This window comes from Neoarius graeffei, chromosome 16, assembly GCF_027579695.1.
Source record: "Neoarius graeffei isolate fNeoGra1 chromosome 16, fNeoGra1.pri, whole genome shotgun sequence".
Classification (NCBI taxonomy): Eukaryota; Metazoa; Chordata; class Actinopteri; order Siluriformes; family Ariidae; genus Neoarius; species Neoarius graeffei.
The window spans coordinates 33509599-33525896 of record NC_083584.1 but is presented as its reverse complement, the minus strand read 5'-3'; the positions used below and the strand labels follow the sequence as shown (position 1 = coordinate 33525896).

The 16298-nt window shown below is 42.4% G+C and overlaps 1 protein-coding gene across 1 annotated transcript in view; it reads left to right on the top strand.

Annotated features, from left to right (window-relative positions):
• Positions 1-16298, top strand: part of csmd2 (CUB and Sushi multiple domains 2) — a 755566-nt gene that overhangs the window by 536794 nt on the left and 202474 nt on the right. The window contains exon 25 of the mRNA XM_060942244.1: positions 3607-3733. Coding sequence (XP_060798227.1) covers positions 3607-3733 — 127 coding nt within the window. The remainder of the gene's footprint in view (positions 1-3606; positions 3734-16298) is intronic.

Genomic DNA, 16298 nt, shown 5'->3' with positions numbered 1-16298 from the left:
AACCACATTGCTTCACTTTCAAAAGGTTAGATCAAAATCATCACACCACAGACAGTACGGCTGAACCGAGAGTAATAAGAAATGCAGTCTTTCCTCCTCGATCGTGCAATATTGCGCTCAGAGACCTTCAACTGCATTTTACAGAATGCATTGCAGCCGGGAAACACGTGATAGGTTGTTGTGTTGTGCTTGTTTTCTTACCCCACCTCTCACCCATAGTCAGCTGGGATAGGTTCCAGCTTGCCCGCGACCCTGCACAGGACAATCGGTTATCTATAATAGATGGATGGGTGATTAAAGAACAGGGCAGCACAGTGGTATAGTGGTTAGCACTGTTGCCTCACAGCAAGAAGGTTCTGGGTTTGAACCTGCCTGTTGACTGGAGCCTTTCTGTATGGAGTTTGCATGTTCTCCCCATGCCTGGGTGGGTTTCCTCCCACAGTCCAAAGCCATGCAGATTAGATAAACTAGTGATTCAAAATTGCCCACAGGAGTGAATGTGAGTGTGAATGTCTGTCGCTCTCTCTCTCTATTAGCCCTGTGATAGATTGGTGACCTGGCCAGGGTGTACCTCTCCTCTCGCCCAAAGCCAGCTGGGATTGACTCCAGCTCACCCACATCCCACAATGGATAAGTGGCATAGAAAATGAACGAATGCAATTTATCCATTTCTAGTTATGTTTAATGTTGTGGAATGTCCATGAACAAGCTAATTATTTCTAATAGCACTTCTAACACCAACAAGCAGACGTTTTCTTACCAGCCCCCCCTTTTTTTTAATCCCCTGCCCAAATGAAGTTTGGCAGGGGATATAGAAACTGGTTCCTTCTGTCCGGCTGTCCATCCGGTCACATTTTCATTTCCGGGCCATATCTTTAAAACTACTGAAGATATCTTCATGAAACTTTGTCTACATATCAAGCAATCTGTGAACTGGTGCCTTTTGCTATTTTGGATTTTTGAAAAAAAAAAAGTATTTTTAAAATTTTTACATAAAAAATTGATTTTGACTTCATTTCTAAGAGCAATGTTCATTTCTGGAGCATATATCAAAACTATTCATGATACGAATTTGAAAGTTGGTATGCATGTTAACAAGGTGATGTAGATGTGCCTTTTCATACTAAGAAATTTGAGAAATTTTAATTTTTCATCTTTCCATGGAAACAATATCAGACTTAGTCTCTCAGGTTAGTCTTAGGGGTAGGTTTTGTTTCCGGAGCAGAACTTGAAAACTATGAGTGGTATGGTCTTGAAAGTTGAGAAATTTTCATTTTTAGCTCACCTGGACCAAAGGTCCAGTGGGCTTATGCTATGGGCTGCTGAGGTCGGTGGAAAGAGGTCGGGTTGGTTTCCTGCAGCAGAACTTGAAAAATGTGACAAATAATATCTTGATATATAGTTGGTATGTAGGGTGGGGGATATAGATGACTCTGTCTTCTTGTTAAATCTCTCTTAAACTTAATGAGACAGCTTGACATGTTACCAAAAAAAAAAACCCACCAAATCCTAAAGATCCTCTAAGTCACAGCTTTACATCTTTACACCAAATCCTCTAAGTCACAGCTTTACATCTGATTCTTACAAAGTGCTGACACTGGAGACTCCTTCCATCCAAAATGCTTAATACAGTGCCTTGAAAAAGTATTCATACCCCTTGAACTTTTCACTTTTTTCCACCTTACAACCACAAACTTAAAAGTTTTTTATTGAGATTTTATGTGATAGACCAACACAGAGTAGCACATAATTGTGAAGTGAAACGAAAATGATAAATGGTCTTCAAAATTTTAAACAAATAAAAATCTGAAAAATGTGGTGTGCATTAGTATTCAGCCCCCCTGCGTCAATACTTTGTAGAGCCACCTTTTGCTGCAATTACAGCTGCAAGTCTTTTGTGGTATGTCTCTACCAGCTTTGCACATCTAGACACTGAAATTTTTGCCCATTCTTCTTTGCAAAATCCCAGTTCAGCCAGATTGGATGGAGAGCATCTGCGAACAGCAATTTTCAAGTCTTGCCACAGATGCTCAATGGGATTTAGGTCTGGACTTTGACTGGGCCATTCTAACACATGAATATTCTTTGATCTAAACCATTCCATTGTAGCTCTGGTTGTATGTTTAGGGTCATTGTCTTGCTGGAAGGTCAATCTCCTTCCCAGTCTCAAGTCTTTTGCAGCCTTCAACAGGTTTTCTTCCAGGATTGCCCTGTATTTAGCTCCATCCATCTTCCCATCAACTCTGACCCACTTCCCTGTCCCTGCTGAAGAAAAGCATCCCCATAGCATGATGCTGCCACCACCATGTTTCACAGTGGGGATGGTGTGTGCAGGGTGATGAGCAGTGTTAGTTTTCCGCCACACATAGCGCTTTGCATTTAGGCCAAAAAGTTCAACTTTGGTCTCATCTGACCAAAGCACTTTCTTCCACATGTTTGCTGTGTCCCCAACATGGCTTCTGGCAAACTGCACACGGGACTTCTTATGCCTGTCTTTCAACAATGGCTTTCTTCTTGCCACTCTTCCAAAAAGGCCAGATTTGTGGAGTGTACGACTTATAGTTGTCCTGTGCACAGATTCTCCCACCTGAGCTGTGGATTTCTGCAGCTCCTCCAGAGTGATCATGGGCCTCTTGGCTGCTTCTCTGACCAGTGCTCTCCTTGCTCGCTCTGTCAGTTTAGGTGGACGGCCATGTCTTGGTAGGTTTGCAGTTGTGCCATACTTTTTCCATTTTTGAATGATGGATTGAACAGTGCTTCTTGAGATGTTCAGAGCTTGGGATATTTTTTTATAACCTAACCCTGCTTTAAACTTCTCCAGAACTTTATCCCTGACCTGTCTGGTGAGTTCTTTGGTCTTCATGATGCTGTTTGTTCTTCAGTGTTCTCTAACAAACCACTGAGGCCTTCACAGAACAAGTGTATTTATGCTGAGAGTAAATTACACACAGTAGGACTCTATTAACCAATTAAATGACTTCTGAAGGCAATTGATTGCACTGGATTGTATTTAGAGGTATCAGAGTACAGGGGGCTGAATACTAATGCACACCACATTTTTCAGATTTTTATTTGTTTAAAATTTTGAAGACCATTTATCATTTTCGTTTCACTTCACAACTATGTGCTACTCTGTGTTGGTCTATCACATAAAATCTCAATAAAAAACTTTTAAGTTCGTGGTTGTAAGGTGGAAAAATGTGAAAAAGTTCAAGGGGTATGAATACTTTTTCAAGGCACTGTAAACGCCTCCTCACAGAAAAATTCACATCACTTACAAAACATGTTTAATGCTTTTATGTAGAACATCCACCATCCCAGTCTCTATAGAAATGGTAACGTATTAGAATGAGCAAATTAATGTCAACCTTGTACAGTAGTTGGCATTGGATCGAGATGCTTAAACAATAAGCTCTCGCTTACAGTGACAAGGACAAATTGAACAGAAGCATGATTTAAAAGGGAACCCATCGTGTTGAACAGTTACTGTGTACTGTGAAATACTGTACATGATGTTGTGCTTGTACTAAATAGGAATCTTGAGATAACTGATGTGTGTGTGTGTGTGTGTGTGTGTGTGTGTGTGTTTCTTTTCCCCGTGTTTAGCTGAGTGTGGAGGGACGATCAAGGACGAGCCCTCAGGTCGCATCCTGTCTCCAGGTTATCCAGCGCCCTATGAGCACAATCTGCACTGCGTGTGGACCGTTGAGGCTCCACCTGGAAGCACCATTGGGTCTGTATCACATCCTTCCACCTGTCGCTTCTTTTCCTATCCTGTCATTACCTCATCTGTTCCTTTTAGCATCATGATCAGCTCTTCATGGTTCCGACTTCTCACCTCTTATCTGACCTTGAATTCCAAACCATTAACTCTGTAACAATCTCAGTGGGAATTTTCTGGCGCAGGTCTCAACTGTCTCAGTGTGCCACTGCTGGCTTGCATGATATTCTGAGATTCATAAGCTCAAACCATGATTGGCTTTCAGTGTGGTTGTCGTGTGTGTGTGTGTATACGTGTACTAGTCTTGTTCCAGGCTGCTGTCTCAGTCATCAGGGCTGGGAGGTGTTACGAGGGCATTAGCATTTTGGCAGTCCTGCACCTTGGCCTCTCCCCTTCCCCTGTAAATCGCTGCTAATGAATGAACATGCGCTCTCTTTAATTGCCGCTTGTTTTGCCAGTGTAATTCTGCATGAAATCTCAGCGCCAGGACCTATCTAATTGAAACGTGTCTCTAACAGTGCTGTTTATCAGACGCTTCCCTCTGTCCTTCAGCTGCACTCTGGACGGCTCCCAGACTCTGTCCTGTTGCACTACTTGTTTTTTGTAGTACTTGTAAACTTAAAGGAGAAGGATGAAGGTTATCCCAAAGAACGCTCTCCCCAAACAACACTCTTTTTTGTATTTTTAATTGCGAGCAAATTCCTGCCATTTACGAAGGTAGGTATGTGTTAACATCTCACGTTGTTTTTGAGTTCTCAAACCACTTTGCTCTTTAAAACAATAAGGAGCAATCGAATATCAATAAAAGGACCTTTTGATTTCTCCAGATGCTTGTTAAATGCGGAGAAAAATCGAAGGTGACAAACAAAATGATGAAGGTTACCTGACCTTGGATTTCTTTTCTTCTTGTTATGCCGCAGCAGTCATTTCTCACGGGTTTTTTCGATGACATGAAAAACCAACCACTTTGTCAGGACTAGATAAGGATGAAGCAGCATCTGCAGAACAAGATCAATATCTTGTTATCATAGATGCACTATTATGTGTAAGCAGAACAAAACAAAGTACTTAAATGAATTTAGATTTACTGTGTTGAATAAGAAGATATTTTTTTTGGTCCCCGCAGTCTCACACACACTGATCTATTTTAGGCGCAGGGGAGTCCCGTTGGAAAGAAACAGAACCACACAAAACTCTTAAGCACCCGGTTTGTTATTGTACTCGTCCCTTTCCTGAGTGATTACAGCCTTGTACTATTTATGAATGTTGTAGACAGACTATATAATCACAGAACCTTACAGATTGTCCTTATTTATTTTGAATAAATAAGGATAAAAAAAATGTAAACTTTTCATTCTTCTCAATAAGACCATCTGATTGGTTATAGTGCGACATACAAGAGACAAATAGGCCAGAAACACATCTCAATTATCAGCCTTTAACTTAATTAACTTCAAGAGTGCTTCAAGAGTCGCAGTCAAAAACAAACATGTGGAGCAAAGATATTAAAAACAACCATATCTGTGTTTTTATGGTATATATATGGTATCTTGTAAAATCCCCATTACGTGCTTAAATATTGATGCTGCAGGAGCATCGTGGACAGTTTGATAGTGGAACTGATTAAACTTATGTCCATTTTGTTATGGTGTGTAAACTTTGAAAAACCTGATCAAATCATGACAGAAGCACTTAATTAAAGGTTTTAGACACCTTTAAGCAGACAGACTGTATTTACTGCTGTGTATATTAACCTGGCTCCTCATTTACCCGACGTAATGCATGCAGGCAGACAGCCACGGCAATGTCAGAAAGCAGCCTAAATAAAAATATTTTGGTAAAAAAAAATATACATATGTATGTTATTTACCAGCTTAAGGTCGGTCCGTATGGTGAAATACCGTGACTGAGGTCTTGAAAGTACTGACCGAGGCCCTCTGGGCTGAGGTCAGTGAGTATTCAAGGCCGAGGTCACGGTATTTCACCATATGGACCGACCTTAAGTTGATAAATAATATATTTATTTTTTTCTTTACCAAATTCTAACAGAAAACGAGAGCGCCCGAAAGGGAAAACTGAGCCGAGCCGCCATTTTGAATCCTCATTCATGGCTGTAATGCAAATTGCTTCCTCCTCGGTATACAAGTGCACGTCCATGGCAGGAAAAAAACTACATTTTGCCGCCTATGTAGTCCCCTATTTATACAAAATTGAGTCATTCAGGATTCAGCCATGTTTTTGCTCGGCGTTAGTAGCAGTTACAGGTTTTTAGCTTTCTCCTGAAATGTTTTATTTCTTATTCCTCAGGGTAGTAAAACTCACTTTCTCTGTGAACACTGTCGTTATCGCTATCCACGCTATAAAATTAATGCTATTTTCCTGAGAAATGCTGGCAAAAATGTAAAAGATTTTTGATAATCTTATAAATAAATCTTATAAAAAAAGATAAATGTTGACAAAAAATGCTACTATGTTTGTTGTTTTCTTTATTTTGGCTGCTTTCCAGAATAAGCTGGATTAATATCCAGTGGCTTTTTCCAGGCTACCACTGAGTTTTTTTTCTTTCTTTTTTTAACATTAGTATTTAATTTAATAATTATTAATGAAATAGAGCAGTTAATGAAACTCTAGAACACCCATGAAGCTGGCTCCTGTAAAAAATAAAAAAAGGGGAGGGGGTTTAAATAATACTCATGGAGGAAATCAACAAATTAAGTAATAGACCACTTTTTATTAACAGTGTGCATGTTCTTTTTATTCATCAAATCAGAAAAATCAAATCAGAAAAAAGTTGGGATGGTAAGGAAAATGTAAATAAAAAAAGAAAACAGTGGTTTCTAAATTTACTTTGACTTGTATGCCATTGCAGACAGTATGAATCCAAGATATTTCATGTTTTGTCTGGTCAAATTCATTTTATTTGTTCAAATACATCCATTCCTGTGTTTCAGGCCTGCAGCATCTCATCTCATCTCATTATCTCTAGCCGCTTTATCCTTCTACAGGGTCGCAGGCAAGCTGGAGCCTATCCCAGCTGACTATGGGCGAAAGGCGGGGTACACCCTGGACAAGTCGCTAGGTCATCACAGGGCTGACACATAGACACAGACAACCATTCACACTCACACCTATGGTCAATTTAGAGTCACCAGTTAACCTAACCTGCATGTCTTTGGACTGTGGGGGAAACCAGAGCACCCGGAGGAAACCCACGCAGACACGGGGAGAACATGCAAACTCCACACAGAAAGGCCCTCGCCAGCCCCGGGGCTCGAACCCAGGACCTTCTTGCTGTGAGGCGACAGCGCTAACCACTACACCACCGTGCCGCCCCGGCCTGCAGCATATTAAAAAAAACCCCCAAAACATAATGTTGGAACAGGGGGCAATTTAGGCCTAGTAATGAGATAAAACTATTAAATACTGATGTGATTTGAAACAGGTGATGTCAATAGGTGATGTCAACCATGACTTGATCAGTATCCAGGAAAGGCCTAGTCTTTGAGGACAAACATGGGCCCAGGATCTCCAGTTTGTCAAAAGACAAAATTAAATGAAAATTATTGAAAAGTTTAAAAACAATGCTCCTCAAAGAAAGATAGGAAGGGATTTGGATATTTCACCCTCTATGGTGCATAATATCATTAAATGATTCAAGGTATCTGGAGGAATTTTTGTATGTAAAGGGCAAAGGGCGCAAGCCTAAGCTGAACACCCGTGATCTCCAATCCCTCAGATGGCACTGCATCAAGAAACATCATTCATCTATACTGTAGCTGATATAACCACATGGGCTCAGGATTACTTTAGCAAACCTTTGTCAAGTGCTACATTACGGAGATACATCCACAAATGCCAGTTAAAAGTTTATTGTTCAAAAAGGAAGCCTTATGTTAACTGCTTCTTGAAGTCCTGTGGACTTCTCTGGGCTCAGAGGTATCTGGGATGGACCATCACAGTGGAAACGTGTATTGTAGTCAGACGAATCAGTATTCCAGGTCTTGCTTGTAAGGAATGGACACTATGTGCTTCAGACCAAAGATGGAAAGGACCATCTAGACTGTTACCAGCAACAAGTCCAAAAGTCAGGGTCTGTCATGGTATGGGGTTGTGTCAGTGCCTTTGGCAAAGGTAACTTACGCTTCTGTGATGGCAGCACTAATGCAGAAAAGTACATTGAGATTCTGAAGCAACATATTCTGCCTCCAAGACAAACTTTTCCAGGGATATTTCAACAAGACAATGCAAAACCCCATTCTGCACACATTTACAAAGGCATGGCTGAGGAAGAAGAGGGTGTCTGTCCATTCTGTGTCCAATAGACAACGTATGGAGAATTTTGAAACGAAAAATATGACATTATGACCTGGTTGCAAGAAGAATGGGACAAAATAACACCTGAAATGCATCACTTGGTGTCTTCAGTGCCTAAACATCTTTTAAGTGTTGTGAGAAGGAATGGAAACATTATAAAGTGGTAAATACTTTACTGTCCCAACTTTTTAAAAATGTGTTACAAAAATCAAAATTGAAATATGTTTATTTTGAAAAAAAAAATCATGAAATAAAACATCAAATGATGTACTATTGTGTTGGTTTGAATGCAGTACAAGTCAAATATTATTCATAAATCATTGATTTCAGTTTTAATTTCAATTTCAACATACTGTCCCAACTTTTTCTGATTTGAGGTTGTCATACTTGCCAACCCTCCTGATTTCGGCGGGAGGCTCCTGATTTTAGCCCCCGTCTCCCACCTCCCGATCGTATTTGTTAAAAACTGGATAATCTCCCGGTTTTGGGAAATCCCTACCACCAAGTTAAAAATACTCCCGATTATGTCCAATCAGAATCGTATGAGAAACATTGCTGACGTCAACTGATTTTTAACCAATCAACGAACAGAACGACAGTCACTTCTGTAATGTAGGATTTACCCAGGCTGTCCAACATTTTTTACAAGCAGTCATTCATCATGGCCACTAAACCCAATACCAAACGGCAAAAATATGAATGCAAATACCAGGTTGTATGGGAGAATGAATTTCCATGGATAAGCAAATGTCCGACCAGCCAGTTGCACATTTTAAGGTAAAGATACCTTAAATCAGAATATAATGGACATGCAGGGCCTTAGCCAGCATTTTAAAATCACCGAGGTCTATGATGCGTGCGCAAAGCGCGCACCGAAAAATTTTCGACATATTTAAATGAGAGGGGTGAATTACACGTCACACAAGAGATCTATTCCTGAAATTACTTTTAATGGCATTTGAACTGAATATCATCATCTCATCTCATTATCTCTAGCCGCTTTATCCTGTTCTACAGGGTCGCAGGCAAGCTGGAGCCTATCCCAGCTGACTACGGGCGAAAGGCGGGGTACACCCTGGACAAGTCACCAGGTCATCACAGGGCTGACACATTCACACCTACAGTCAATTTAGAGTCACCAGTTAACCTAACTGTCTTTGGACTGTGGGGGAAACCGGAGCACCCGGAGGAAACCCACGCGGACACGGGGAGAACATGCAAACTCTACACAGAAAGGCCCTCGCTGGCCACGGGGCTCGAACCCAGACCTTCTTGCTGTGAGGCGACAGCGCTAACCACTACACCACCGTGACGCCAAATATCATCAGTTTTGAAAAAAAAATCATGTATGTGGCAAGAGTAAGAATAATTTAAGCTTGTTTAATGGTTTGATCTGGCCCAAGCAATGAGGACAAAACTGCACTGCTTCGAAAATGTAAATTTAACAGCTTCATGAAAGTGCGCTGATGGTTACCATGAAAACCCCATGTCTCCTGCACTATGTTCCTCCCCTGAGTTGTGCGCTCATTCGCTTTTGTGTTCTTGGCCTCAGAGCCACGCGCACGAAACAGACACAGAAGACAGAATCAACGTTTAACATAATTAACAATGCACTTTTTACGGAGACGTTTTAATGTTATTCTTTATTTTTTTATCCAGTTGAATATTTAGCGTACAAATGTATTTTCAGCTCTTAAAAATGACTGAGGTCCGGACCGCGGGGGCCTCATAGCTGGCTACGGCCATGGTGACATTTGAGTGTGAAATTAAACTAGTCTTCCCTCCCATTTCAGAAACAAACTGTACAACTTCTAAAGTGTTTAGTGAAATTTTGCATGACAGAGAATTTGTTTGATGAGTGTATTTGAATAGTGTGGTAGTGTCTTAGTTCTATTTTGAATTTATGTTTGAAAGTTTACAAGTGAATTATCTGGAAAGTGATTGATTTTGATAGAGTTTTGAGGTTTTAAGTGAAAGATTACTAGTGAGTGTATTTTGGTAGTACTCAAATTTTGCATTTGAGTGAATTTCTTTGTGGAGTATATTTTGATAGTATGGTAGTATTTATAGTGCCATTTTTAAATTTTGTTTGAAAACTTTCAGTCAAAGTTTGCAAATGAGCAAATTCTTTTGATGCATTCCGATAGGATTTTGATAGTATTTCTAGTGCTTTTTAAAAATTCTGTTGGAAAGTGTTTAGTGAGAGAGATGCATTTTAGTAGTACTAAGACAGTGCAGTATTTATTTAATTGAGTTGTTACTATTTTGGTCAAATCTTATTAAAATTTAATTTATTGTTAGGTTTTATTATGTAGGTTTATATGTAGGTTTATATAAGTAGAATTCTTGACCAAGAAGGCAGTAATTTATTTGTGACAAAATTATATTCTTAGTTGAAATGACCTTATGTCTCGGCTGAACATTTTGTTTATTTTGATATGAAATGTGTATTTTTGATCAGAGATGTGTCTGAACGGCGCCAAGGTCTGCAATGATGTCAGACACACCCGCAGCTGCATAGCGCAATGTGTATTGGGAATTAAAAGTTAGATTTAAAGCCATGATTTAAGTTAGTTTATAGCTAGGATTGTGATTTAAGAGTGTTAGAGTTAACCAGTTTCTTTAATGTTGAATCTGAAGTTGAAATGATTGAATGTTGGATCTAATGGTAGCCTTATTGCTGAACAAAGTGTTAAGATCCTTTATTATTTTTGGACTATTGCATATACTATGGCAGTGATTTAGATTTAATTGTTAGATCTAAGATGCATTCAATGATTTAAGTTAGTTTTATAGTTTTAAGTTAGTTTTATAATTACAGAATATAATTTAGGATTGTTAAAGACATATTCTTATTTTTTTGTTTACTTTCTTATAACATATCTTTGTTGAAAAATTCCATCACCATCTTAAGTACATATTGCCCTATGTTATATCTGACCTGAAGGGGTGTACGTAAGCAATGACCTTTAAAATCTGTTTGTACCTTGCTATCATGTCATATCATCAGAAATATGTCATTATGTTATGATTTACACACACACTGATGGAGATTATTTGACCTGCCCCAAGATCAAGCTGCTCACTTGCACGCAAGTCAAACACACACACATACATCTGAACATTCCATTAGAACAGTGATGTAATTAAGATGTGACACACACACACACACACACACACACACAAACACACACACACAGACACAGATATCAAAATGATGTCACTCACTCACCCCCCCCCATAGACACACACATACACACATTCATGCACACACACATATAGATATCAAACAGTGATGTCATTTACACACAGATAACACTCGTATATAATAACCCTCTGTATTCTTGTCCAATTGGGGGGAACTTGCGAATAAAGATGTGAACTACATTGGGGTTCCTGTCTTTCTTTGCGACTAACCCCCCCAGAGCTCTGGGTGGTACGAGGGGGGGGTCCCGAGACGCAAGTTGACCGTTTCCGACTGGGTGAACCCCAACATTTATATATGATATTATAGTTCTCTGTATTTTTACATGAGCTTACAGAAGGAAAACACATTTGATGCAATCCAATCATACTTTCATTCACTGTGACTATTTTAAGAAATGATAAACGTTCTTCTAAAGCATCACTTGTGTTATTTTCTGTGGGTCTCTGTATGTATACAATATTCAGGCAGGAGATTTTTCAGCTAAAAATCTGATTTAAGGCTTCCCTTTCATTGTTATTATATTAAAATTCAAGACAAGAGTATTATTTCAGATTTTTCACTCTGAGCTCTCTCAGGCCTGATACATGAATCCCATAACCTAGAGTAATTGATAGAACAATATCAACAATTCAAAAACTCTTGAATTGTATAAATTTCGAATCGTTTGCAATTAATTGGGATCCACTGTTTTTATCATTCACAACTGTGCATCATACCCTCATCCAATTTAAAATGTCGTTCACGCACTTTTCTCCCCCATGAGAATTTTGAAAAGTTGGCAAGTATGAGTTGTACAGTATTTAATCTTAATTGAGTCACTGTTAAATGTTAATCATTTACGGGTTATGTTTTTTTTTTAAAAACACTAACAGACAGTGACACCTGGAGGGGTGTGATTGGGAGGAATGGCCTCCCCGATCTGAACCCGAGTGGTGTTTTGTTATTGGACTTCTGTGCTAGTCACGGTTTGTCCATAACGAACACCATGTTCGAGCATAGGGGTGTCCATAAGTGCACGTGGCACCAGGACACCTTAGGTTGGAGGTCGATGATCGACTTTGTTGTCGTTTCATCGGATCTCCGGCCCTATGTCTTGGACACTTGGGTGAAGAGAGGGGCTGAGCTGTCAACTGATCACCACCTAGTGGTGAGTTGGATCCGCTGGCGGAGGAGGAAGCCGGATAGACCTGGCAGGCCCAAACGTATGGTGAGGGTCTGCTGGGAACGTCTGGCCGAGCACTCTGTCGGGGAGGTCTTTAACTCCCACCTCCGGGAGAGCTTCTCCCAGCTTCCAAGGGAGGCGGGGGACATTGAGTCTGAGTGGACCATGTTCTCTGCCTCCATTGTCGATGCGGCTGTTCAGAGCTGTGGCCGCAAGGTCTCTGGTGCCTGTCATGGTGGCAATCCCCGAACCCAGTGGTGGATACCGGAAGTGAGGGATGCTGTCAAGCTGAAGAAGGAGTCCTATTGGGCCATGTTGGTCTCCGGGACTCCTGAGGCAGCTGATGGGTATCGGCAGGCCAGGCGTGCCGCAGCTCGGGCAGTTGCGGAGGCAAAAACTCGGAACTGGGAGGAGTTCGGTGAGGCCATGGAGGAGGACTATCGGTCGGCCTCAAAGAAATTCTGGCAAACCGTCTGGCGCCTCAGGAGGGGGAAGCAGTACTCTGCCAACACCGTTTACAGTGCGGGTGGGGAGCTGTTGACCTCGACTAGGGACATTGTCGGGCGGTGGAAGGAATACTTTGAGGATCTCCTCAATCCCACTGTCACGTCTTCCATTGAGGAAGCGGAGGCTGATGACTCAGAGGTGGACTCGTCCATTACCCAAGCCGAAGTCACTGAGGTGGTTAGCAAGCTCCTCGGTGGCAAGGCACCGGGGGTGGATGAGATCCGCCCCGAGTATCTCAAGTCTCTGGATGTTGTGGGGCTGTCTTGGCTGACATGCCTCTGCAACATCGCGTGGCAGTCGGGGACAGTGCCTCTGGAGTGGCAGACTGGGGTGGTGGTCCCTCTTTTTAAGAAAGGGGACCAGAGAGTGTGCTCCAATTATAGGGGAATCACACTTCTCAGCCTCCCAGGGAAGGTTTACTCCAGGGTACTGGAGAGGAGAATTCAGCCAATAGTTGAACCTCGGATCCAGGAGGAACAATGCGGTTTTCGTCCTGGTTGCGGAACACTGGACCAGCTCTATACCCTTCATAGGGTGCTCGAGGGTTCATGGGAGTTTGCCCAACCAGTCCACATGTGCTTTGTGGATTTGGAGAAGGCATTCGACCATGTCCCTCGTGGTATTCTGTGGGGGGTGCTTCGGGAGTATGGGGTTCGGGCCTCTTTGCTAAGGGCTGTCCGGTCCCTGTACGAACGGAGCAGGAGTCTGGTTCGCATTGCCGGTAGTAAGTCAGATCTGTTCCCAGTGCATGTTGGACTCCGGCAGGGCTGCCCTTTGTCACCGGTTCTGTTCATAATCTTTATGGACAGAATTTCTAGGCGCAGCCAGGGGTCGGAAGGAATCCTGTTTGGGAACCACAGGATTTCATCTCTGCTTTTCGCAGATGATGATGTTCTGTTGGCTTCTTCAAACCAGGACCTTCAGCATGCACTGGGGCGGTTTGCAGTCAAGTGTGAAGCGGCTGGGATGAGAATCAGCACCTCCAAGCCAGAGGCCATGGTTCTCGACCGGAAAAGGGTGGCTTGCCCTCTCCAGGTTGGTGGAGAAGTCCTGCCTCAAGTGGAGGAGTTTAAGTATCTCGGGATCTTGTTCACGAGTGAGGGAAGGATAGAGCGTGAGATCGACAGGCGGATCGGTGCGGCCTCCGCAGTGATGCGGTCGCTTTACCGGTCCGTCGTGGTGAAGAAGGAGCTGAGCCAAAAGGTGAAGCTCTCGATTTACCAGTCGATCTACGTTCCAACTCTCACCTATGCTCATGAGCTTTGAGTAATGACCGAAAGAACAAGATCGCGGATACAAGCGGCCGAAATGAGTTTCCTTCGCAGGGTGGCTGGGCACTTTCTTAGAGATAGGGTGAGAAGCACAGTCACTTGGGAGGAGCTCGGAATAGAGCCGCTGCTCCTCCACATTGAGAGGAATCAGCTGAGGTGGCTCGGGCATCTCTTTCGGATGCCTCCTGGACGCCTCCCTGGGGAGGTGTTCCAGGCATGTCCCCCCGGGAGGAGGCCCCGGGGAAGACCCAGGACACGCTGGAGGGACTATGTCTCTCGGCTGGCCTGGGAACACCTCGGTGTTCTTCCCGAGGAGCTGGCCGAGGTGTCTGGGGAAAGGGAAGTTTGGGCTTCCATGCTCAGACTGCTGCCTCCATGACCCGGCCCCGGATAAGCGGAAGAAGATGAGACGAGACTGTTGAGAGAGAAATAAAAGTAGCACCAAAAGAAAAATGATCAAATCAGAATTTTCTCCCTTAATGTCTAGCAATCTTTTAACCTTTTGTCACTCCTTCATATGGGTTTAACCATAGAGAGACTCTCAAAGCATGCTATGTATTTTCTCATAGAATCTTCACATGTAGAAATGTGTGTTTTGGTGATTTTCACAGCATGAGTACCCAACAGTATTACTTGTACCTTATAATTATACCTTAGCCACTTAATGTCCCTCTCATGTCTTCGTTTTTGCTTGATGTGTTGTTGAATCTGAGGAAATTACACACTGTAGTGTAGTGAATTAAAAGCCCACTGAAGTGTTATAAACACTGGTTTTGAACACATGCAGAAACATGCAGTAAGCTTGTTTGATCAAGCTAATTTTAAGCAATTTTATTTGATAGTAGCGTGCAATCATTACACATGCTTATAATAATCTAGTGGTCTAATACATTTTATGTGCAATGAATTTGATACATTTACTCATAGTGAGAAAGCACAGAAATGAATTTTGGTGTGTGCACTGTGAGCTAAAAAGACAAAAAAAGAGGCTCCATTTCCAGAAGGATTTGGTTTCGTTGTTTGGTGTTGGGGACGGCACGGTGGTGTAGTGGTTAGCACTGTCGTCTCACCGCAAGAAGGTCCTGGGTTCAAGCCCAGCGGCCGACAAGGGCCTTTCTGTGTGGTGTTTGCATGTTGTCTGTGTGGGTTTCCTCCGGGTGCTCCGGTTTCCCCCACAGTCCAAAGACGTGCAGGTTGGGTTAACTGGTGGCTCTAAACTGAGTGTGAATGGTTGTTTGTCTCTATGTGTCAGCCCTGTGATGATCTGGTGACTTGTCCAGGGTGTACCCTGCCTCTCGCCCCTAATCTAGCCTGGGATAGGCTCCAGCTTGCCTGCGACCCTAAACAGGATAAGCAGCTACGGATAATGGATGTTTGATGTTGGATTTTGGATGTATTTGAAGGAGTTTTACTCAACATTCAACACTCAGTGCTGAATGTGGATTTCATAAAAACAGCATAACCCTTTGGAAACCTATAGAAGACTATGAACATAAAATAAATAATAATTAAAAAAATCCATCTGAAATAGCAAAGTTGCTTTGCCTACAGTACAAGCAACACCGTCTTGGATCTGACACCTTGGCGCTAGTCTGGCTAACGCAACTTCAAAGCTCTGCAAACATTGGTCTGGCAAAGATATTAAGCCCAACCGTTTCCCAAAGCGCGTGGTTGACCTGCCTCCCTGAAATGCCTCAGTTTGCTACTGGTCGAAGCCAGAAAAGGCTGTGACGAAGCTTAAACCAATCACATCACTCTTTCCTCTGATGTATGTGATGCGACGGAAACTGCTTGAGTAACAGGGCTGCTCTTTGCTCCGTTTTCAATGAGAACTTCCCGTTGAATGCTTTCAATACAGCATCTACCGCTGTGTCAAAGGCTTGCCGCTGCTCCATGTTCGTAATGTTTCTAGTGAATGAAGCGCTTCCGGCATAGATTCTGTAAACAATCTATGGCTTCCGGTCGCAGTTCTACTATGTCACTGCCTTGAACACGCCTCTACCCAGGGCCGTTGGAGATGCTCAAAGTTGATTGGCTCCCAATTTTTCGGGAGCTTGGAAGAGCTGGAGATAGCTTGCCTTGCCAGACTAAGTTCGCAACAGCCCCCCGTGTTGC